General features: G+C 35.3%; 2 protein-coding genes across 2 annotated transcripts; both read left to right on the top strand.

The window, feature by feature from the left end:
- Positions 1 to 846: 846 nt before the first annotated feature.
- LOC119072747 (venom carboxylesterase-6) lies at positions 847 to 4,177 on the top strand. Its single transcript, XM_037178034.1, has 10 exons — positions 847 to 1,116; positions 1,340 to 1,471; positions 1,538 to 1,801; positions 1,870 to 1,960; positions 2,014 to 2,162; positions 2,688 to 2,901; positions 2,958 to 3,139; positions 3,200 to 3,338; positions 3,684 to 3,816; positions 3,880 to 4,177. Exons 1-10 carry the CDS (start codon positions 886 to 888, stop codon positions 4,103 to 4,105), a joined length of 1,761 nt encoding a protein of 586 aa, XP_037033929.1. The 5' UTR covers positions 847 to 885; the 3' UTR covers positions 4,106 to 4,177.
- A 13,414-nt stretch (positions 4,178 to 17,591) lies between these two features.
- Positions 17,592 to 22,618, top strand: LOC119072750 (transcription factor glial cells missing). Its single transcript, XM_037178036.1, has 4 exons — positions 17,592 to 17,928; positions 20,411 to 20,758; positions 20,820 to 21,051; positions 21,120 to 22,618. The coding sequence occupies exons 1-4, from the start codon at positions 17,918 to 17,920 to the stop codon at positions 22,110 to 22,112; spliced, it is 1,584 nt and encodes a 527-aa protein (XP_037033931.1). The 5' UTR covers positions 17,592 to 17,917; the 3' UTR covers positions 22,113 to 22,618.
- Positions 22,619 to 26,313: the final 3,695 nt, after the last annotated feature.

Genomic DNA, 26,313 nt, shown 5'->3' with positions numbered 1-26,313 from the left:
CATGTGTAGTGACACGATGATTTGAAGTGTAAATTTTGAACAGAATTTGGTTGTTTTCTGTTAGCTTTATGTTCGTCGTTATCGAAACGTGAAACAGCAGCCGTACATGGTCCAGAAAAAACATTTTTTGATCAAATCGTTCTGATGTGCGTAGATCTTCGAGTAAAGGATGTGACATGTGAGGCGCAAATTCGGCCAAAACGACCAAAATAATGGCTAACTAAGGGTAATACGGTCTTTTCTATAGCAAAATGGATGTTTAAAAAAATGAAGTACAAGATTTTCAGTAAACCGATTAAAAATACTTTGATCGATGGAAATAGTAGACCAGATAATAATACTTGTCGTATGCTTCTGTAACAGGTTAAATGAGATTTACCAGCTTTTACCAGCTTTCCAGTAAGGTTGTACAATTAAAACTATGTAAAAATAGGAAGCGCATGTTACCTTTAGGCACTTCATTTGTTAAAACTATGGACAAAAGTTTCAAAAGAACAGTCTCTACATGGCTGTACAGGTGATTTTATCGTTTACCAATTTCTTTAATCATCCACTAAAAGATACTCGTATTCTAACCTGGTTACAGTCAATTAGCATCACAGTTTAACAGGTTATAAAATAGACGAACGGAAAGTACGGACACGAAACAAAATTCATCATTCGAAATACATTTCGTTCAAATACTAAGAACGAATTGATTTATGTATCGTAATTAAGCTGGCTTGTATACAAAGCAGCCTCCATCCATATAATAAACAGTTAAGTGAAAAACATGCTTGTTACAAATTGAGTTGTTGTATCGCACGAAATGTTGTTTGAAGAGCCATTATATAAATTAATGCAAAAGAAGAAAGTTCAGCTCAAAGATAAAACACACATCCGAGAATGAGGTGTAAATTAATTCCGCGGTGCTGCATCAGCACATTCGTGTATGTTTTTTCAATAATTGTGATCAGTGTTGAATCAAAACCGAGTGATTTGTACGAAGAACCGGTTGTTCTTACGGGATTGGGTCATGTGCGGGGTAGTGTGCTACGGTCCCGATTAGGGGAATTGTTTTATGCATTCCGTGGAATTAGATATGCGAAATCGCCAGTCGGTGATCTTCGATTCAAAGTGAGTTTTGTGTTGATAATAAACGAACTGTTTGCGATTCGTAAGAGAATGATCGGCGGTTCAGGTTGTTAGCGGTTTTTATCTCAGCATATCTGTATCGATATGCAGTTTTGTTAGAAATTTGTTTAGTTTTCGTCAGTTAGTTGAACCTGCCATTCATATTCCCTTCATTTATCTCCTCTCTTCCAAGAAAACCATTTAAAAATTCCCAAACATTGTTTAGGCACCCGAACCTATTGAACAGTGGGACAAAGTTTTCGATGCCACACGCGATGGACCTATGTGCCCCCAACCAACCGATGATTGGACTGAAGTATCCGAAGACTGTTTACGACTGAACATTTACACGCATGAAGTAAATTTCCGTTCTATTGATCTGCATGATATGGTATAAGTTGCAATTAATTGACCCTGATTTAAGATATCGAAAAAATCATCGAACACAACCGTTAAAAAACCGGTAATCGTTTACATCCATCCTGGTGGATTTTATGGTGTTTCGGGTCAGAGTAAAAATTTCGCTGGTCCGCAAATCTTAATGGATCGTGATATTGTCTTGGTGACAATGAACTACCGATTGGGTTCGCTGGGTCTGTTGAGTTTGGGTACGTCTGAGTATCCAGGAAATGCTGCTTTTAAAGATCAAGTACTGGCGCTGAAATGGGTGAAATATCACATCAGTCACGTAATGAACAAAAACTATTCGCGGGCTTACAAGTGAATATTTTGTCAAAATGACTGTTTGCTTCACAGTTTGGTGGCGATCCGAATTTAGTGACTCTGATGGGTTATTCTGCTGGAGCCGTAGCTGCATCTTTGCACATGGTGTCACCAATGTCTAAGAGTAACTGAAATAAACATTTAACATTTTCCGTCTTTTAAGTAACTTCTCCACAGGCTTGTTTCATCGAGCAATTATAATGGGTGGTGCAGCGACAGCTCAATGGAAGATACCCAAACATCAATTAGAAATTGCAGAGCGTCAAGCCAAAATACTAGATTGTCCTATTGATTCCATGGATGACATGATGGACTGTTTGAAATCGGTACTTGTTTTCGAACATTTTTTTTTGAACTCCCAAGTAGAGATGTGCGGGCCGACCTATTTTCAAAACCCGACCCAGCCCGGCCCAGACTAATTTTTAATGCCCGAGCCCGACCCGACCCGAGAATTTTGTAGTGAAGACCGGCCCGGCCCGACTCGGCCCGTATATTTTTTATTGAGCGAAAAAACCTAAAATTGGCGCGCCTAACAAGTGGAAATCGTTCGATTAGCTATCGTTATAATAATGTAGTCTCACAAATCTATCGAACACGTGAAAGGAAGCTTACTCTCGGACTGTACTACAAATTTTCTTTAAATTTTTCTTCAAGTTTTCACATTTTTTTAAAAGACGAACAAAGTCGGGCCGGTCCGAATCTTTGTTTTTGAAACCCGAACCCGCCCGAGCCCGACTAATTTTTGAAACCCGGACCCAAGCCCGGTCGGGCCGGGCTGGGCCGGATCGGGTAGGTGAATTTCGGGCGGCCCGCACATCTCTACTCCCAAGATAATCTGAACGAGTTCATAGAGACCGGCACGAGACTTCGGGAACAGTCTGGTCAATATGTTCGAATTTAGCCACGGCAATCCGATATTGATCTGGTATCCAGTGATTGAGAAAGACTTTGGACAGGAACGGTTCCTCATTGAAAATCCCACAAAGCTTATGCGTCAAGGACGATTCATGAGAGTGCCAGTCATTGCTGGCATTACCGAACATGAGTTTCTTGGTCCAGCAATTGGTAAAATGATTGGAATGTTTCGTAGATCCTTGTCCCAAATAAACCGTCGATTTTAGCTATTCTGAAGAGCGACGAAGATCGTCTGAAATTCGATTCGAATTTTTCGACCTATGCGCCGATTTCCTTTTTGTACGAACGAAACACCAATCGATCGGAGGAGATAAGTGCCAAATTACGGAAGGAGTATTTGAACGAGGCATTCTTTGATGACCAGTCATCACTCGCTGGCCTAAGTCATGTATACGAAATCGGGAAACGAATCTGAATTCGAATTCTGAATAAAGAAAATTTTTTTTAGCTTTTCTCCGACGGCGTTGTTGGCTTTGGTGTTCATCGATTCGTAAAACTGGCAGCAGCATTTACACGAGTTTATTATTATCGACACAGTTATGTCGGACGGTTCAGTCATGTGTATTATCCCGATAATAAGCCATATGGTGAGTGTTGGGTTGATTTTCAATATTTCTACTTTGCTAAAAGTGGGTGACTTTATGTGAATCGTGTGTGTCGACGTCTCGTCTGGAAACCCAAATAACGACTTCCACGAGACCCAAGGTAATGTTTAAAGTTTTCACAAGGGTTTAAAAGCGATAAGTATTCCTTTTCAAACTCAAATTCATACAAAGCGCCGGAACAAAACATTTCGACAATCTATTTTAGGGACATGATAATCAGTTCATTCACAGATGTACAGAACATACAAAGTGTTCTTGTTCTGTTGAGTTGATGAAAAGGTAAAAACCGTCCAAAATTTAATGCTCGGATAATTTGTATGTCTTCAGGTGCGGTTCACCATGATGACTTGTTGTATTTGTTTGCGGTCCCATCTGTAGCGAAAATGTTCAAAATAACTGACCCGGAAAATTTACATGTTGAAAGATTCACCCGAATGTGGGCGTCTTTTGCATTGAGGGGGTACTGCTCGAATGATTCGGTTTTGGTTTCGGAAATAGAAAAATGATTTCTCCGGTTTTGCAGCGATCCAAATCGACTGAACGATGAAGTGATCAGAGACATTCGATGGAGACAAATGCTGCCGAACCGGTTCAACTATTTGGATATGGGCGAAGAGTATCAAATGAAAGATAAAATGTATGCGGAACGGTATGCGATTTGGGATGGACTGTTTCCGTTGCCCAATCGTAGACGGAGCAAGGAAATGGTGAAGTATAGTCCGTTGAACAGCAATAATTTGGTTGGATAATATTTATAATAAATTTATAGCCGTAAGTTAATGGGTGAATTATTTGCAGCAATAAATTACCTTTTCAATTAACAATGACTTTGAATTGTCGTAATATTATGACCAGCCCCAACACCGATTTACCTTCGGGTTTTTTTTTTCGCTCTCTTGTCTTGATGGATTGATAAGCCATTCATTATATTTTACACTTTTTTTGCTGCAAAAATCGATATCGATTAATAATTCTAGCACGTATCGACGACCGCATAATTATACTTCCAGATGACCGAATAATTCATTTCAGCCGAAGACTCATAAATAATTCAGTCAATGGCTCCCCATTGGATTCATTAATTAAGCTGGTTTTAAATCAAATATTTCGGATATTTTTCAATTAATTTCAAGATTAAAAGACGATGAATTCAGAAAAGATGAAAGATTTGAATAGCAACAACCAGAAATGAAATGGACGTGGTGTCTATATATATATTACATTGTATATGGTAAACTGGTGCGCGATTTTTATGCATTATAATATCAAGTGACCATTGTGACACAGAAAAAACTAGTTTCATTTTAGTCGCGTGCTTCGGACCTTCACCATCATCAATATTATATACATTGAGTGCACCACATATTTGTCGTGAATATACCATTTTCCTCGTCGAGATATTCTGTCGATTTATTGAAAATAGATCTAGTCGTACAATAAAATGCAGTTGTAGAGGAGGAAGTGTACGAAGAGGCATTCTATAGAAAAATATAAAAAGTTTAATTAATACGCCAGATGCGTATTATTATTGCTGGAAATTAGCATTTTTGATCGATACAAATGTTCTGGTAAAACAAGGAACTGGTAGAGAGATGTGCACACGATGCATTCGCGATCAATTGTCATATATAGATATGAAAGTATGCATAGCGTAACACATCTAATTGCTGCAAGAGGGTGGACGGTGCGCAGAGGGTGCATAATCAAATAAGAATGGTAAGTGGCATACTATTTTTGGAAAGCATATGGTTCTCCAATTTAAATTTTATTTTTAAATAGAATTCGAAGTGGAATCGCTTTAGGCAAAATCTAATTAGAATGACAATTGTTGGGATGGTTATAGTTACGCTCTATTGATCATGACTTGAACAGTGGCTTTAATAAAGCATGATATCTACCCCCACAACAATGATGCAATCCGAGCATGAAAATATCAAGCTTTCGAGCTATTAGAGCCGAATATTTTGAAATATTTTACTAAATTTCACCAAATTTCACAAAAAAAAAAATTCAACAAATTTAGTGAGTTTTCCAGTTAAATTTAGTGAAATATTTCTCAAAAGGTGCGCTACTGAAAACAAAAACCAAGGCAGCTCTCTGAGAATCTTTGATTTAATTGTAATAAGCGCTTGCGGAGGGGAATATTAAAATCATGGCGCTACGTTAGTGAAGGGCCGAGACGCACTAAAACCCACTAAAAAAAATCGTACAACTTTTTTGATTTTTCCGCCTTCGTTCATACTACAACTACTCCCAAAGTATATTCGAAAATTTCCAAAAAATTGCCAAAAATTTCCAAAAAATTGCCAAAAATTTCCAAAAACTGCGAACATCCAAAAACCGAATTTTTCCATAATTTCGAACTGTTTTGGCAACTCCGGAGCTCAGTCTTATGTTTTAGCCGGCTCTCAATGATTTATGTTTGATTGTTGACGCTCTCATCTTTCAAATTAATCTTACTCGTCTTCATTTGAAACCTGATAGTGTCAAGAAATAATCGAGAGTCAGTTAAAACGCAAGGCTGATTCAGCAGTTGCCAAAATCGTTCGAAAATTTGGTTTTTGGACGTTCGCAGTTTTTGGCAATTTTTTGGAAATTTTGGACAAAATTTCCAAAAATAGGCCCTGCTTTTTACCAAAAATCGCCCAATTGGGAGCTAGTCTTCAAATGTCTTTCAGCTGAGTTTAGGACTAACTGGTCTACAAAGTCATACGTTTTAATGAAGATCCGATCGAAAAGATGACGATGATCGAACTCTTACAAAAGAACTGATATCGCCCAGAGACCATTTACATTTTAAGTGTGACGCAAGTTCCTTTATCCACTTACAAAAGAATTGATATCGGCGCAAGATGGCGCTTTTCTTGTGACGTATCGTCCTTATAATGAAATAGTTAGTTATTTTTAAAAACTAATTTTCTGAATCAGTTGTTTACACTACACCATAAATCTGCCATTTGTGACGCATTTCTTTTTGCGTCTTGAATTCTTCAAGAAAAATAATAAGTAAAAGTGAGAGATTGAGATTAGTAGATCATTCAAATCAGTCATAACCTTTAAAAAAGTGAAATATGACGCCAGTTCTGTACTTCCAAAATAACTGATATCATTTTAGGTAACGCATTCTGCGCCTGAACGCCATCATTTTATCAGGAAAACATTTTATAAACAAATTTTTAGCGAAAACAATTGAGTCACAAAGTGACTGGAGTTCATCGCCGGCTGGTTTGCCGGAGGTTCCAGGGTCCAAAACTCGTTGGATAAATTTAAAAAAAATATTTCTCATTTCTGATATAAAACAACCTTCCATACTAATAATACCTAACAGATGTCACTACAATTCTTCTACGACCTATTGATTTGGGATTAAACGAAAAAGTAACCTCCGGGGAATTAAATTTTAATTCCAATAAAGATTCGATCTCGTACTGTTAAAAGATTAAGATATAGTTTCTATATGTGTAGTCTTGGAAAATTGTCGCTTTCATATTTCTCGATAATAAACTTTCATCTCTTTTTTATGACGAAACTACTAAACAAATGTTATAAAACTGTGACTACTTAATTACACTCATTCAATTAAATTGTTCTTCGTGTTATATGCTGTAAGCGTTCGTAAAATTAATGCTTATTAACCGACGGTCATAACCATACACTCATTACTCACAAAAAATTATTTTATTGTTGTAAAAGAGTGGCAAGTCCATTTAGACAGATTAGCATCTAAATAATTCTTTTCAAAATATAACAATATTCATTAATTTCCATTTAATGAATAAATTATTATTTTTTTATTGACATTGTTCTATGTTCGTTCAGTGTGTATACAGTTTTATTGCGTTCCTTTTTTATTATTGTTTCCAATGTTTGAAAAAGGGGGCTTCAAATAACATTTAAAATGAACAGAAATCTGCATTTTATCTGTCTGTCTGGCTTGATATTGTCGATGCAGTGGTATATGGGAATTTTTATTGTAAAAAGGATGACATGCAATATTACGGAATCTGCAGTTAATATATAAATACGTGTTGTAGGAGAATGATGCGCGTGCGGAAAGTGATGGATAGAAATAAAACATTTTTTAACAACTGATGTCATCATTATATACGTCGATGCAGTGGATGCAGTACAACAGCTGTGAGAGGGATCTCTGAGTTGCTTTGAATAAAAGTCGTCTCCGCGAAAGAACGAACGCTTGTGAAAGAATTGTCTCAATCTTAATTTGATTGAGTAAAGTTTTTCACAAAAATATTTTTTGGAAAAATTACGAAGATAACAGCTGTTATATATGGATTGGATCTGGAATCCTTCGTTGTTGGCTTCTTGCCGCTTTACTTTCCTTAGTGAAAATTACCTTCCACAGACAGTTTTGTCATCTGTAATGGACAACGACAGCAATAATAAACGACAAGGTCTGACTAATGAGGTCTTATATAGCAAAAAGCATGTTCAAAACAAATGAAGTAAAAGATTTCTGAAATCAATCTTCGATCAAATGAAGTAGTAGATCAGATAGTCAACAAGTTAAACTATTTTCCACAGACAGAAAAGAACGAATAAACTATCCTGAAAGCATTAATAAGGCACGATGTGAGACAGATATTAAAATCAATCCCGGGAACAGATAACGACAACAAAAACAAATCATAAATTTTTCTTCTTCTCCATTTGTTTTTGTTATTCAATCCTTTGCATTGTTTAACATTATTTATTGTACGTACGAAGAAAGAAATTTTGTGTTGTTGATCCTACCATCCTTTTGTCCTTTTTTATTATTTTTTCGCGTCATTCTTCGATCAAATTGTTGGACCTCCATGATAATAGGATCAAATATTTATGTCTTTTCGCTGTCATTTAGAATAATAGGGTCTCTTATGAGGTTTTATAACCATAATTCGAACAAATGTTTTCGAACGATGGAACGAGAAAATAAAATAAAAATTATTTTTTATTTCTGGAAAAATGTGCAATCCTTTGTCTATAATAATCAAACAATTCATTTTTTCACATTAGATTTTTCTTATTTTATTTTCGAAAAAAAAAGTGACAACTCCGTTGATCATGCAGACTGATTAACAATGTTGTGATGACGATGATGATATTGCGTAAAATAAGGACTCGATGTTAGTGCGAAGCAAACGACCACCAAAGAGGTATTATGATGATTTATGTGTACTCGTAGCTCGTGAATTATGGTGGCCAGCGGAATATTTGTCCACTTCGATTGAGATGAGGCGACATAACTACACGGTCAATATCGTCAGGAACGATATTATCGTCCAAAAAAATTTCATCCAGGACGATAATATCGTCTAAAATTATAAATTTTAAAATATTTTCATATTTTAAAAAAAACGATAATATCGTTTTTAAACGATAATATCGTTTTTAAACGATAATATCGTTTTTAAACGATAATATCGTTTTTAAACGATAATATCGTTTTTAAACGATAATATCGTTTTTTTGGACGATACTATCGTTTTTTTGATGATACTATCGTCTAAAAAACGATATTATCGTTCAAAAAACGATAATATAGTTTTTTTGACGATAATATCGTCCTGGATGAAAATATCCGCTGGACGATATTATCGTTATTTTCTTTTTCTGAACAAATTTATCGTTATTTTGGACGATATTATCGTCCTGGGCGATAATTTTTGGGACGATAATATCGTTTTTAATTCATTTCTTTTTTTAAATTTGAGATGATAATATCGTCCAGGACGATAATATCGTTTTTAATTTATTTAAAATAAAAATTCTAGACGATAATATCGTCCTGGGCGTTCTGGATGGTTGTTGAAGACGAAACACAAAATCTTGTAGATAAACACCTTTTTATAGACGGCAAATATATATTAAAAATTGGTTCATTTGGTTCCGTAAATTTAAATTTTATATAGAAAAATTACACAGACTAATTATGAGACGATGCGAGAAAAAAAACCGACACAGTTCCGGCGCCCGGCTCGCATTGCGGCCCTCCGCTTCGCTCCGGGGCAATGGGCTGGATCGCTTGTTAAAACACCTTTTATGTACAATCAAAGTTGGTATTCATTTCGTAAAAAGATGAATTATTTAGGGACGAACTAAACGCCTTTTTTAAACACTGATGTGTAGGTGATTTCCTCTGACAATTGTTTTTCGATATTTTGGAAGAGAATTCGGTTCTTGCTGCACTTCTGAGTAAAATTGAGTCCTGGACAATATTACCACCCAAAACTAAACGATAATATCGTCCTGTGCGATATTATTGTTTTTTTAAACGATAGTATCGTCCTGGACGATATTATCGTTTAAGAAAACGATAATATCGCCCAGGACGATATTATCGTTTAAAAAAACAATAATATCGCACAGAAAACGAAAATATCCATTAGATTTTCTAGAACGGTAATATCGTCCAGATAACGATAATATCGTTTTTTGAACGATAATATCGACAAGAAAACGATACTATCGTCCAGACAATATTTTAGAATTTTTCAATTTAGACGATATTATCGTCCTGGATGAAAATTTTTTGGGCGATAATATCGTTTTTTGGACGATAGTATCGTTAAAAAACGATAATATCGATTTTGAGACGATACTATCGTCCAAAAAACGATATTATCGTTTTTTTGGAAGATACTATCGTCTAAAAACGATATTATCGTTTTTTAGACGATAGTATCGTTTTTTAGACGATAGTATCGTTTTTTAGACGATAGTATCGTTTTTTAGACGATAGTATCGTTTTTTAGACGATAGTATCGTTTTTTAGACGATAGTATCATCCAAAAAAAACGATAATATCGTTCCTGACGATATTGACGGTGTGGAAATGTCCCGCCACCCTTCGATTGAATAGCGTGAAAAGGTTTAAACAACATTTTGTTCTTAAATAATGAAAGTTAAGGACCCAGAAGGTTCTGGATTAATCATTTCCGCAAAACTTGTCTAGGGACACTTTATAGCAGCAGCCTTGAATCTATAATTTTAAATCAGCATATGAGTCGCAGGCGAGGAGGACTATAAAATTTTCGACCGACAGCTATTGACCTTATAAAGTGAAATGAATACTGAAACTAGTAAGGGGTAACGTCAATCAATCCTTTGTGTCAGATACGATGCCTCCGCTAGTAAAAAATTCCTAGTCTCATGACAGCATTATAATGCAGATGTTCATTTAGTCAATCGTCTTCTTGACACCAATAAATATTCTTCCTATCCCAAAATGAGCCAAATTCTCACCCAAAAATAGAAGGGTCGCAAAAAAGCCGAAAAAAATTCCCATCAAAAGTCGAAAAACAAAAATCATCCGAATATTCTCATATCATTTAGATTGCGTGATTGAACATAATTGATCCGAAAAGAAAGATGAAGATTTCATTTAACGATTTCGGTTTTGTTATGTATTCGATTATCGTACGGTGAATCTAAAAAAGTCGACGGCAATTTATTTGTTTCGGGGTTAAACATTAGTGCAACTCGAACGTTGCGGTAACAGTGGGATATATAGGACGAACAACGTTATAAAATTAACGTTTGTTTTAAATGATGAAATATTGCTCTCTCTGGTAGTAAACGTCGTTTATTTTGGTTCATTAGCCGATTGAAAGCATTCTGTGCGTGGGAAAGAAACGGTAAATGTGATCACTAGCACGCCTTTTTTTTCCAGTTTCCCCTGGACTGACCGCAATCATATTTTAGGAAGTTTATTTCTCGTTTATTTTACAATTTTCTATACATCACCAACGAAACAATCATATCGAATTTCAAATAATGTAAAAGCGTGCCAGACATTACTTTTTATCTAAATGCTGCATACCACCTTTTATACCTGCATATGATGAAAAAAGTGAAATAAGCACGAAGGAGAAGAAGATGCACATCGCATCATCATTATTTTATTATACGAATGCTGTGTACTGTACAGTACTACCCGGTATATGTTAATAATATAAAAATAAAGAAAAACGAAAACCACATGAAATCTTACACATCTGTCTGTAAGACAGACTTGCTTCCTTGCTGTTTTTCGTCGCAGATTAATAAATAGAGATAAATGATAATAAATCATGTTTAATTGATTCAATAATGATTTTTATGGCGGGTTTTTTTTCGTCTTGTACGTTTTGTCCCTTGTTCTCGATAGTTTTTGCTTCTCGTACTGAAATGGAAATTTTTTATGGATCTTTGGTCTTGTAACATTGTCTTTAAAATAAACATTTATGTTGAGTGGAAAATGTAGTGACATGAAGCAAGTATTTACGCTGCAAGTTAATTAGCAGGTCCTGATTGGTAGCAATTTAAAATGATAGCTCTTTCAAAGGCAGCAGTTTGCCTACACAGATAGAAATATGGACTTAGATCATATCAATTTCTTAAGGATTAATAGTACGCGGCCGAATCCTTTTTGGAATTAAAATTTAATTCCATCTGGCATTGCTTTCATTTAACCCAAATCATTAGGTCTTAGAGGAATTACGTTGTAATCTTTCGAGCTCTTAGTTCAAAATCCAAACAATTTTAAGATGTGGTCAAATTAATATGTTAAATGGAAACGTGTATTTTAATCAGAAATGAAAAATGACCTTCCGCACACCAGTCAATCTTTTACATTAAGTTATTTCTGTTACGGAGAAAAATAACTCGAGGTATAAAATTTGACTTCTTTTTGAAAATTTTATACGAAAATCGCGTCCCAAGGTTCGAAATCTTGGCAATGTTTACAATTTTTTGTTGACATTTTTCCGCAAAACTTTTTTATTTTGAAAAATGATTCAAAAAGTGGAACCAGTGACGAAAAAAAACGTGAAGTCGTCTGTCACAATTATCATTTTGATCCACAGAAAATTTTAATTTCCTTAATTTTTAGAGGGAATTACAATCTAATCTTAGAAAAGCTACTTACTGGACCTAATCTCTCTTGGGATTAAATTTTAATTCGAGATTTTTATCGGATCGGATCAATTACTTCACTTGCTCTAACAATTTGCAAAATATTGATTTCATGTGTTTTACTTCGTTTTTGACAACCCCTTTTCTAAATAAGACCGCATAAGTCAGAACTTGTCATTAAGTTCTGACGTCGGTATCAGTAACAGATGATAGCCGTCCGTAACATATTAACCTGTCACATGCAGCAAGCATATTAACAGTTTTACTATCTGATCTATTACTTCATTTGATCGAAGATTTTCATAGATTGATTTCAGAAATCTTTTACTTCATTTGTTTTGAACATGATTTTTGCTATATAAGACCTCTTTAGTCAGAGCTTTTCGTTTATTATTACTGTCGTTGTCGATAACAGATGACAGCCGTCTGTAACAGATTAACGACATAATTGCTTGAAGTATAATTGGTTGATCTTGACGATGATTACTTTCGATAACATTTTTGTATTGGATTAAATGCGGCTAGCTTTCAGAAACACTGTATGACCTGCTGGCCTTTAATCAAAGTTCAAACGAACGCTTCTTAGAAACACCGAAACATTTATTTTCAATTTGTGTTCATAACAAAATGCATGAATCAATTCCATCTCGTCGATCCGTTCGAACCAACCAACCAATTTTTGTTTCCAACATAATTATCGATGATTAATGGTTTATTGACATGTTCGTGCATTCGTTTCGACTATACCATGTCTTGAATCAATCGAATAGACGAAAATTTATTGAATTAAGATGACATCTCACCTTTATCATTAGCAAGTAGCCAACAAAATGGAACCACAAAAACGTTACGAAAGGTAATAGAAATATTGTTATTGTGTTATTGAAACGAAACCTGTAATAATTGACCATTCCATTATAACTTTGTATTTATTCACACTGACAGGGTTTTGTTGCAGCGATCCATTGTAAAAAGGATATGTTAGAGATCATGTTTTTGTAGCGAGCTTGGTATAATTTGGGAACCAGAAGGATTAGGATAGGATAAGATGTGTGGAACAGCTGATACTTTCCAAGCACCTAAGCCGCAAATGGGTTTTTTGAGTATACCCATGTTTGAGGGTGTCGCTAGTAGTTGGTATTTGAGAATCACGACTGTGATCGTGACGTATGAGAACTGTGTTCAAAATCTTGGTCTTTCTCATTAAGGTCGATAGAGTTGACTAGCGTTAACTAACAGCAGAGACTACTCATATACGATAAGAAAAACCACGGGACTGACACGGGAATCGAACCCGTGACATATAGGACGTGAGTGCATCGCTGTACCGATTGAACTACCTGGACTTGATATAGCATAAGTGAGAGAGGATGTAAAAAGAGCTGATAGTGTTTTCCATTTTAACGTTTGGTTTTTCTTCTCGAAATTGTCTTTGTTCAAAAACATTTTTAAGAAATTGAATTTAGAGACTAGATATTACTACGACACCACAAGAGACACAGCAAACAACCTGAATAGCTAATAGAAATATTCAATTTTTGAATTGTTAAAAAAAACCTATAAAAATCAATCAAATCAGTACGGAGATCTTCTCGGTAATGTAGTTTGTTTAACCTTTCTTTGACCCACTGACAGAGGAGGTCTGCTCGTCAATATATTACTCAATCAAACAAAACCGATATTTTTATGAAATATTTAATTGGATTTGAGACGAAAAAAAAAGGTTGAAGAAACGTTTTATGAAATGTGAATATTGTTGGAGTATATGACATCTAAGCGGTCCAGTTGGTTGGGTTTAACTAAGACATTTTTTTTTCTATCTCACTTAAAATACTTTCGGAAATCAGATATTCATTCGAAACAAAATTATTTATTTATGAAAAGCACACCCTACCACGAACCCCACGATGAAAAAAAAAAAAATCATTTTTATTAAAGTAATGCTAATACAGTAAATCTGAAATGAATTCAGAATTATTAGTTCTGTCCTATTAAATGCGGGTAAGACAAGTTGAGTGAAATTACAGCAAAAGTTATGTGCTTGGGAAAATTGGTCGGAGAGAAAATAATTTTTTTTTTCTCAATCAATAGCCCTATCCAATCAATTGAATTTTTAAATATTGTAATGACTGAATCAGAGTTCTCTAAATATTTAGTTTATTGTGTAGGTTGGCAGAGAATGTCGTCATTATGGGATATTACGTGAGAAATACTCATATTCAGTGGTAAGCATTGTGCCGGCGAAAATTCTGATTGAAGTTAAGCTCGTCATACTGGTACTGGTAGTTTTTCTATGCATTTTTATTTGGAGTTTATGATTCTTTAATTTTTATTGTACGATGACGAAACCTTAATTACAAAAAGAAAAAAAATTCTCTGCTACATTAAAGATGCTTCGTAAAAGATTAGCATGAATGAGTGGATACCGTAGAGTGGGGAATGAGAAAAAGGGTCAAGGTCAGTAACATACCAGACTTTGAGACAAAAAAGATTTTCATTCAGCTTATTTAAGAGTCGATTTCTTACAGTTTGATTTCATCCATTGCAGAATTCTCTTCTGGACCAGCAGATGGTTGGTTGAATCTAAAACGTTAAGATCTGCCTAGGTTTTGGCATTTTAAAATGTTTAAAGTCTTGTTGTTTAATTTATATTTTTGTGCTGTTCATTTTGCCTGCGTTCGAATGCGTTAATTAGACCCGTACGAAGTACTGGGGTCTTATAGGTTTACGCATACGTTTGTAACACGTCGAATTGGACTCCCTGAGTAAGGGGAAACCTATTGTGGTTGTCTAGAGATGCCAAATCCGCGAGAAAAAAAAAATGTCCGTCTGTCTGTCCGTCTGTCTGTCTGCACGATAACTTGAGTAAAACGCATCCGATTTTGAAAATTCTTTTTTTTCCCGTTTGGTAATGTCAAAAAACAGGCTAAGTTCGAAGATGAGTGATTTTGGATCGACCCCTCCCGAGCTGTGGCCCAATAAGTGCTTTACGGTTTTTCGAAGATATCTCCGGACATTTAAACATTAAACTTGTAAGTGATACGGCAAATAAAAGGTATTTACAATACCGATCGACAAAGAAAAAGTTTATTGAAATCGGATGACCGACTCGTGAGTTAGACCCCTTGGTGTGGAACAGGCACAGGGCGGCAAGCAGTTTTTTCTTGTAGGTCGGCCACATTTGAACATATTTCGTCTGTTTTAGCTTTATTAGATAGGTATTGACCGTACCAATCAGGAAAAAAAGAGTTTTTGAAATTATGTTCTCCGGAGCGTGAGCTAGGTCTCTTGGAGTGAGCTCTTATCTGGCTACTCGGAAGTACAGTGAACGTGGTGTATTTTGACAATATCTCGAGTAAATTTTGACCGAATTTCATGAATTTTTTTTTGTTTGAAAGGTATTAACGAATGTAAAGCGTCGGTACTATTTCCGGTCTCCTAACAAAATGGCTGCCGGCGGCCATATTGGATTTTAGTAAAATAGAAATATCTTGGGAAAAATGGTACTTAGAGAGTTTCTGTTAACATGGAAATAATGTGTTAAGTGTGAGGGGTTTCAGGGATTCCATATATGGACATCTATATATACCTATATTCACCTATATTGAGCTATATACAGGCATATAGAGCTATATAATAGCATATATTTATCTGTGAAATGTTTATTTATAGTGAAATATAGGTAAATATAGCGGTATATAGCTGTTTAAATAGGAATTTATGAAATTTGTCTTCGTACGGGGCTGTCTATATTGCCTCCGGCAATTTAGTTGTATATGATAACAAGGCAAAGAGTGGATAATGTAAGTGATTTTAAAGGCTTTTGACACGAATAGGTGTTTCGTACGGGTCGGCGTTAGCTATGTTTTCAAAATAGTCACTCTTTACGTAAAATGGACCAGGCAGGTGCGCTTTATTTTCACTAGTGACGTGAATTATCCAGAAGACTTATATTTTGCGAATAAAATTAATTCAATTTAAATTAGTGTTCCTTTTCATACAGTCTATGAGGTCCCTTCTTTGACTTTTCGAAAATGAGCCGATTCTCCCTGGTTTATTTTACTCTGCCGTGCAGTACATGAAATTTTGTGTAAACCAGAATTTTGCGCTCAAACTCGATTTCACCTCGGGTTGACATTTATCTCACATAATTCTCGCAAAATTCCCATATTTTATGAAAATGGATATTTCAGTTGCTTTCCTGTTTAAGCATCCGGCAAACAAACAACGACGAACTATATTTTCACCGGTTCAGAACCCGATTCCTTTCGAATTTCTTTGTCAATTTTCACTCTAAAGAAAGTCTCAAAAATTCGATAGACCGTCGAATGGTTTCACTACTGCGCGACAGAATTTCGGAAAAAATCACACCCGAAAAATCGAAAGAAGAAATTGAAACGAAGACCCCTTTTACTCAATTGAAAATAATAGTAGCCAATTTACCCAATTAAATTAACGGTTTTCGGGTCCTTGAATAGATTGAAAAATGTTTCGTTCTTGTGATGTATGGTATAATGCAGAGATAGTTATCAATATGCCAGTGTCTGACCCGGCGGGATATTAAAACTTTTGATTTAATCTAGCAAAATGTTCGGAAAATATTTTACGAACAATTAAAAGTGTTTGCTGATTGAGGCTGCAGAATGAGGAGATGATTGGAGAAAAACAATTTTCTAATTATTTCGTGACAGTTTTTTCATTAAACGGATCGGATTCGATCAAATTATGAAGTGCATTCGAGACGAACCGAAATTGTACGACAAAAGGCTTTGAGTAAACTCTGTAAACGGTTGTAGTGTTATAATGTGTTCAGAATTCTCCATCTGACGATTTCTCGATAGAATGAAAAATACTTAACAAATTTTGACATGAAACTGTGAAGTTGTGCTATGCGGAATGCGCTTTTAAGTGATTTCATTAAGTTTAGAATCGTCTATCGTTATAGGTGCAGTGAGGAATAATGGCTTTCGCTCATCCTAGGAGTAATGATTAGCCAGAAAGTGTTAATTTCTTCTATTCTTTTGAATGAATATCGCATAATATTTGACGGTGTACTTAACTGGATCGCGATTTTTATTGCACAGCACTCAAATGAATTTTCAGTGCAACTCTTAAACAAACACTAACACACAATGCGATTTTATCCATCCAATCAAAAACGAAACGAAAGTCGTGGATAATATTCTCTATTTCATGAATAGTACAATCGTTCATAGGGCGGAGTTAATTCATTGTTGAATGCTTTCAATAAATCCAAGAATGGGTTTCTATATACTCATGAGGGAACCACAAAACACCAACAATTTTCTACCTTTGTTGTGTTGTATTGTTGCGTTTGTAAAAGAATGTGTTTAGTTGACTCTGTGCTGTCGTTTCGATCAGTCGTGTGTTAATATTGAGTTGAGTTGAGTGGTTATAAACAGCGGCGAATGTTATGTGATGAGTGCTGTGTAAAGAAGGCCCTTGAAATAAAGATTTTGTGTGTGTGATGTGAATCGTTAAACAAGAACATTTATTTCAATTTAAATGAGACATGATTTTCGTATAGAAATACGCTAAGTTAATGAACGTTAAATAAATTGAATTGGGAAATTGAACTTTTTTTTTAAGTAGTTGGTGTTTTTTGTGAACTTTTTCTTTTGGACAACATTTTGGATTACATTTATTAAATGGTTGTGATGTAAGTCTCTTCCTTTACGTATTAATTTCAGGTTTCAGTTACTTTGTTTTGACTTTTTTTTCTGCTAAGAGTGACTTTACAGTAGTCAAGTGAAAATTTGTAGAATTTTTTTTCGTCAAATTTACACAACTTTGCGAGAGTAAGCAGTTAGTTGTTACCGACTGCAATTATGCCAGCTGTCCCACACTTCCTTTAGCGATTTAAAAAAATAAATAATTTAACTTTCTATTACCGCCGTGGTACTAAACGTTAGGCCTATTTCGATGTCGTACTAAAAATATGATTTTATCGGAAAATAAAAATGAGAACTTTTGGTGAAGTTCTTCAATTATCAAAGGTTCACTAGGTCAAAATTTGATTCGAGTCAGATTCTAAATTTTAGACTTCGGTATAAAATTGCCAATTAGAATTTCACAAAACTTGAGGCAATTAGAAAATCTGTTGAACAAGTCTAGTTTACTGTCAAACTTAACAGGAACACAATAGAAAATTTTGAATTAGGTTTCCTTCACGTTGCTTTGTGTAGCTAGAGTAAGGAATCAATTTCGGAAATATTTTTTAAAGAACCGAGAACTCTAAATAAAACAATCGAAGCATTTAATTCTGTAACAGACGATATGGCGCGCGTACTACATGGTTCTTCAGAATTTTTTTAATTAATTAGTTTTGACATCATTTGCTATACATATAAGGCAACACTATCCAGAATTTATTACACTTATTGTAGTCGTTGCTCTCGTTAACAGGTCTACATTCTGATTTTGTAATTTCCCAATTAGTTCATTTTATTTCATTTATTTTCCGTAAAAATATATCGAATACAAATGATCCGCGTAGCTCCAGTATGTAAACAATTCTAAGTAGCTGTGTTTTACTTAGTAAAACGGGATAATTTGATGGAGGGATGAATTTTAGAATTTTTTTTACAAGTCTATCGAGACCGGAAAATAGTTTTCAGAAATTTACTATTTGAAAATTGATTAAGCTTTTACGGACGGCTTTCTCTCGTGGACGACGAAAATAAGCGACGAGCTCAGAGGCTCAGACATTTTTTGCACTTATATAGCAAGCAATGCTTGCTGCAAGCATACGCCTTACTAACTAATCAATTTGGGTAATGTGCGCTTGCCATAGGCGAAATCTGATGTAAATTCAATTAATAGTTTCCAGTTACTAAAAAACACAATTTTTTTTTTTGACTTTAGTTAACATTTAATTTCACTAACTTTACGGAACTAGTTGCAGCGTTATTCCGACCAAGACAGATAATATTGAATTCTGAGAGATTAACCTGCCACAGACGGCAAGCATAGTAACAGTTTTCTATCTGATCTAGTACTTCATTTGATCGAAGATTTTCAGAGATTGATTTCAGAAATCTTTTACTTCATTGTTTTGAATATGCTTTTTGCTATATAAAACCTCATTGTGAAAGCTTGTCGTTTATTATTGCTGTCATAGTCGATAACAGATGACAGCCGTAACAGGTTAATCACTTTAGGGAAAAACAGGGAACATAGCGAACCTTGACCAATAAGGAAAAAGCCGATTCAGATGTTAGTTGAACATAATTGAGAAAATTGTTAACGATTTATTCATCACTATGGTGTTGTTGTAATTAACGTTTTCCAAGTGGCATTTTCATCAGTTAACGGAAGATGTTTAATTTGCCATAGTTAATGCTGATTAATATAACAAAATAACAAATTTAGATCAAATGAATTAACAGAGAATGTATGATTGGTAATTGATGATTATATGCCTGTCTTCTGTGAAAGTTTAAATATTTTTGCCATATTAAAAAAGCTAAAACTTTTCAAATTTGAGTTTTTATTACCGAACAGATCGGTCTGCAGTTAATGCCCATGTATATAAAATTGAAAGAGTGAAGTGGAATGAAAGTTCATCTTTCTGATTTCTGACAATTTTTATCTCCTGAAAGCTATTCCGTGTTTGAGTTGATATTTTCAAAAATTGCTGAGACTAACTTAGAGTAGATGGTGAAATTGTAGTTTGTGCAATCAGTGGTTAGAGGCTGGCAATTGTATAACAAGCAGAACCTGTATCCGTTTAAACATTTTCGCGAATTTTCATGAATTTTCGTGATTTTTAAGATTCACAAAAATTTGTGAAAATTCATAAAAATTTACGAAAATGTTTTCACGATTACAGACTCTGTTAACAAGTAGTGCCGGACTGGCTCAAATAAGCCCTTATCGGGTATTGTATGAAGAGATTTTTCAAAAGTCCTTTCGTTCCTCTTTATCTATACAAAAATCAAAAATCCCTTCTGGAATCGCCCGAACGCCCATAGGGCCAGTCCGGTACTGTAAACAAGTATATAGTTTGTACATGATGCCGAAGAGGCAAAAAAAAAATCAATTCCAAGTGTCTCCCCTAGTTGTATTCTAACTCCCTCAAAATTTCGGATTAAAAAGAATTTCTGAACTAATTTCGTTTTTTCATAAATTTTGACCTACAGACATCATTCCACACAATCGCAACGGACAAAGATGACAATCGATTGGGACATAAACGATTCGGTGGTACCGAAAATCGAAGATTGTGATTTAAACAATTACTTCGAATGGGCGGACGGCCATTGTCGCTTCGTGTATTCCGTAAATAGTGAAGAAGCGAAACGCCATTCGTCCGGTTGGGCGATGCGTAACACCAACAATCACAATGTAAATATTTTAAAGAAAAGCTGCTTGGGAGTGCTGCTATGTTCGGTGCGCTGTCGACTGCCCAATGGCGATCGCATCCATCTGAGACCGGCAATATGCGATAAGGCACGTAAGAAGCAACAGGGAAAGCAATGCCCGAATCGGTAAATTTTCAGAAAAGTTTTGACTTTGGTTCGTCGACCCTAATTTCCAATCTCTGAATAGAAATTGTACCGGACGTTTGGAAATTCAACCATGCAGGGGACATTGTGGCTATCCCGTTACTCACTTCTGGCGACACACCGAAAATGCCATTTATTTTCAAGCCAAAGGTGTCCACGACCATCCTAGACCAGAAGCTAAAGGTTCGAGCGAATCACGACGGGCTCTTGGTAGCAGCAGACGTATTCGTGGGTTGGCCGTTCTTCTGGCTAGAGATGCTGCATTAAATACGAAGGTAATGAAAGTGAAACTGAAAGTGAAGTGTTTGAGAGGCTAACGTCTGTTTCCTATTTCGATTCACAGCTTCGTACGCTTAAAACTCCAATGAAGAAGTCAACGTTGAAGGTTACCAGCCCTCAGTTTAATTTGAAAACCAAATGCAATTGTTCGTCGCTAAACTGCAACTGCTTGCTGAGTACTTACCCGACTTCTTACGGCACATACAAAGATAACTTAAGTGATCATTACGAACACGACAATAAAGCAATTGAACGGAACACATTCCAGCACGCAATGGACGATGAATTTTCCTACTCAATTACCTATCCCAATGCAACGCCAATGCCGAACCAACCGTTCGACGGCTATTCAACGTCATCGTATCTACAACCATCTGGCGATTACTTCCATCCCGAAGAAATATTTCAGCTGGACCAGCCAATCAGAAGCACATACAATTCGTATTCACCGCATGCGATCAACGAGCCGACGGTAATAGCAAACAGTCGATCACCCTCCACATCAACACTGTTGGATATGGAGAGTGGCACAATTCAGAAAAATAATTCGAATCTAATGAACAAGGCATGGATAAACGACGTGAAATATGAAAGTTGTGATGACACATCAAGTTTGACGAGCACGTCCAGTCAATTCGATGAGGCATACTATACGTTTCAGACGAACAACAATAATTATTTGGACAGCAATCAATATGGTAACGGTGACTATATGAATGTGACGAAAATGGAGTGTGCCGTAGCATTCGAACAGAATCAATTTTTCGATCATTGTGAAAATATTGCCGGTGATCAGAATTTGGCCAACGGTACGCACATGCAACAATATTATTACAACGAAAATCAGAAAACTGGTGACTATAATTACCCGGCCACAAACAATTTGAATGAATTGAACAGCACGTCGAATGGATACGATATATGGAATGCCCCACAGCAGCAGCAACAACAACATAACAACGACATGCATAATATGCATCAGACGTATCATGTGGCATCAAATGAATTTCAAGCGTACACCAACAGCACTGGTCAGCAATTAGTTTATTCGGCTTAATTCTCTGATTAATTGAAATATATTTTCGTTTTTCATTGTTTTCGTTCTTCGTCTTCGGTTCTTCTGCTGTAAATTTGTGAAGTGAGATGCGTGCGAGGCTTTAATCTATAAAGTAAATCTTCAAGTTTAATTGCTTAAACAAGACTGTATAATAATGTAAACCATTTAATACCACTTAATTAGGGGGAGGGAGTTATTTCTGTTCTCGAGGATCAAAATATACGCGTTGTTGAATTTTCTAGTCATTTTTTATGTTTTAAGAAATCATTTTAGTAGATGAGAAAAAGAAATGAAAATTAATTTTTAAGAATTTTATCCACATTTTCGATCAGTTTCAACACTCTGAACGGTGGTTCTGCGAATCTATTTAGAGTTTCGTTTTTCGAACCGTTCGCCGATTATAGTTAAATAGTATGAGGTTCTAGAATCCTGGGAGCCAAAAAGTAAATTTTAAACAAAAAAAAATTTAATTTTAATTTTGTCCTAAGAAATGTTGTGAAAAATTCATTAAAGAAAAATCTGGTTAATTAATCGAAAACAAATGTTTGATTATTTCCGTGACAAATGGTGTGACGTCTCATCGAAGTTGACGGTTCATTTCCCTAGACAATGGCGAAAATCGATTATCTCTTGTATCGACATATTTTTGGCCGAGACATTCTGTAAATAATTTTTTAGTCCGAAACGACAATAAATCGCGTAGGCGACGTTGCTCGATTTGTATGAAATATCACGTAAGCGACGTCGCTGTGGATGAAATTGTCGTTTTTTGGGTTGTCAAAGTTCGTGTTTACAGTTACTTGGAACAAACCTATGTGTCATGTCATGTGGAATTCTAAACAGAAGGCGTTTGCCTAAGCTTACAGATGACGAATCTGCAAAATATGTGTATTTCTGTCACGTCAATAGCTTGAGTCCGATCAAATCCGATTTCAGTAAAACAATTTTAAAGGATCGAAAATGTCTTATTACACAACAGAAATTTGATAAAATGTAAAAGTACAGTTTTCGAGTGAATTTTGTTGATTCGAGTCGAAGCCGAGGTCAATAAGCACACGAAAACGAGACCTTTCATATTTATTCCGAGTTATGTAATGGATCTCACATGCTTTTGAAACCTAAACTAATTTTCTGGTTTTCCGTTGGTGTGTAATAAGCCACTTTCGACCCCTGGGAAACAAAATCATGTAAAGGTCATTACAAAACTTTGGATAAAAAGTTAAAAAGTCTCAATTTCGTGTGATTTTTGACTTGGCTTCGCCCTCGGATCAACAAACTTCACACGAAAACTGGGCTTTTTAATTTTTTTTTTCTTTAAATAACTATTTCTACGGCAGAATAAATGTAAACGGCAAGTGATAGATACTGACGACACCAATTCAGAAGTAAAAGGCTCTAAGTGTTTTCTGCAAATAAATCAAGTGAATTAGTACATTACCTACCAATGGGGTAAATGATGGAAATGGTACTTCTTGTGTGAAATTTGCCGATCGAGGCGTAGACGAGGTCGGTAAACTCACAAGAAGTATCATTTCAATTATTTACCCCATTGCCAAGTAAGGTATTTTATTCAAAAACTTGAGGTAAAGTTTTGGATCCGTGCAGTAAAGTTAACCTTACCTCACGTTTTTGAATAAATTTTGAATATGCTGAATGCTGGTGAGAAAATTTTAATTTACGTTGTTGTTGGACTGTGACTATTACTCTAGGGAAAGGAATTAAGTGTTTTTGCAGGTAAGTGTTTGAAAATTTGCACGGGCTTTCGTAATCCGACGCAATTTCTTAGAGATGTACACATTTCATAAGAATTTCACATTTCGCGGGTCAGAAACTATACAGTCATGGGAGCATTTAGGATCAGATACGAGTTCGTGCGGGCTATGATGGCTCATTTCTGAGCAAATGTACGAAAAATGTAGAACACAACGCGAACCACATTTGCTTCTTGGTAAAAAAAAGATCTGAAGAATATCACGACCAAAATATCACTCATTTAAATGGGTCCTTGGACCAAGGACTCCTTGGTACAATAGAAGTCATTCAGAAATTTTACAAACTAACACGAGTTCGAAAGGTTTCCATCCACCGCAGGGGATTGGCTCTGAAAGTCGTAATTTTGAGTGTAATTTCTAAATAGGCATAGAAAAGGACCTCTGTGGGTCTGGTGGTAAGATGTGAAAAAGCGGGAAATGTGGGCATTCATTTACTTTCTGTTAATGTTAATGTACTTCTCTTCTACGCGTTAAATCGTCGGTTTAATCAACTCAACCCTTAATATGCACTATTTACACAAGTTGCTCCACCAATTTTTGCCGAGTAATTTTTTGTAGATAGACAGACTGTAAAAAGTGTGTCAAACCCTTAGTCAAGGGGGTAATCACTAGTAAATCAGTAAATCAAGTAAATCACGGTAAATCACAAAAAATTTTGAAAAATTTTTGAAAAATTTTTAATTGTCACTGGATTACATTTCGAAGTATCGTGGCCGTAAACATATAGGATAAATTTCATGAACTAATACAAATTGAAGTAAATAGATTCAAATTTAGTAGAAACTTCATTTTTGATTTACTTGATTTACTGTGATTTACTGTGATTTACCGTGATTTACTGAGCTAGTAAATCAGTGATTACCCCTCGCCCTTAGTATTATTTAATTAAATAAACAGATTGGACTTACCGAACAACATCAAACAACTTCTAAAAAAAATCCCACAAATTTTGACTTTTCATTTACCTTTCGTTATCCAAATGTAAATATAACACAAATCGTAGACCCTTGTTGAATGGGGAAAAACTATAGATATTTGTTTGCTTTGAAGTCTCACTAATCCCATTTCATTCATTCCCTTGCTCCTCTCAAAAGGGTCACTCACATTCAATCAATATTCATCACATATTGCCATCAATAACAATTTGCATAAACATTATGTAAATCTCGAACTGACAGCCACTTGATATATCATCTGATGTTTTAACAAGCTATTTACTCGTGTTACCCGAACGCATATAATACAAATCGATTCCTTTTTGTTATACAACAACTTGGCTGTGTATACAAACTTATCCATCCAACAACAACGATATGCAAATAAAAATGATTAATTTATCATTTAAATATCGTAATACAATTATGAGCCCATTAATACTTTATACTTTGCAGGGACGAACGACGGTGTATGATATAAATAAAAAATTATTTGATTTATGACACTTTGAATAACCGTTTTTCGCCAAATAGAAAATAAATTATAAAATACATAAGTACAGTGATTAGCCATCCCCTGAATGAATTTGTGAATGCGTTTTGTTTAGGGATTAAAGGTAATGCTCTTTTTGTTACAATAATGTACAATTTTTTGCGTGATTGATTGACGAAATATCTAGACTGGATTGTTTAAGCGCAATATTTTTATGATTTGAATTTGTAGATAATCTCTGAAACCCAACAACAACTTTATTGAGAGTTGGTTGTTGCTTGGTCTGAAGTTGCACGTTCTGAAGTTGTAAGTCAATTCACGAAGGGTTTAATCCTTAAGTTTTAATTCTTAGAGAGTTGTAACTCCTTCGGCAGTTGAAACTCCTTCGGCAGTTGTAACTCCTTCGGCAGTTGTAACTCCTTCGGCAGTTGAAACTCCTTCGGCAGTTGAAACTCCTTCGGCAGTTGAAACTCCTTCGGCAGTTGAAACTCCTTCGGCAGTTGAAACTCCTTCGGCAGTTGAAACTCCTTCGGCAGTTGAAACTCCTTCGGCAGTTGAAACTCCTTCGGCAGTTGAAACTCCTTCGGCAGTTGAAACTCCTTCGGCAGTTGAAACTCCTTCGGCAGTAGTAACTCCTTAATATTTTTAAGTTACAATTCCATAAGTTTGAGTGTTATTGCCACTCTAATGATATCAACTGTACGAGTGAGATTGTTTCTTCGATTAGATATTTGATATTAAATCTTTTAATTCATTTGACCAAGATATTTCATTGTTTTATCAAAAATCTTTTACTTCATTTAAGTAACACGCATTTTTCTATTTACCAGAAAACTAGCCGGAGCTCATCGTTTGTTCTTGTTGTCGATAGTGACTGAAGGTTAGAAAATCATGGTATTTACTACAAAAATTTCAATCCGAATGGCAACAATCGGTTCATTCATCCAGTTTTTTTTCCGTTCATTAGTGTAATCCAGCTGGTGAAACTTTTATGACTTCAA

This window comes from Bradysia coprophila (genome assembly GCF_014529535.1).
Source record: "Bradysia coprophila strain Holo2 chromosome IV unlocalized genomic scaffold, BU_Bcop_v1 contig_84, whole genome shotgun sequence".
NCBI classification, from domain to species: Eukaryota; Metazoa; Arthropoda; class Insecta; order Diptera; family Sciaridae; genus Bradysia; species Bradysia coprophila.
This window is presented reverse-complemented; position numbering and strand designations above follow the sequence as displayed.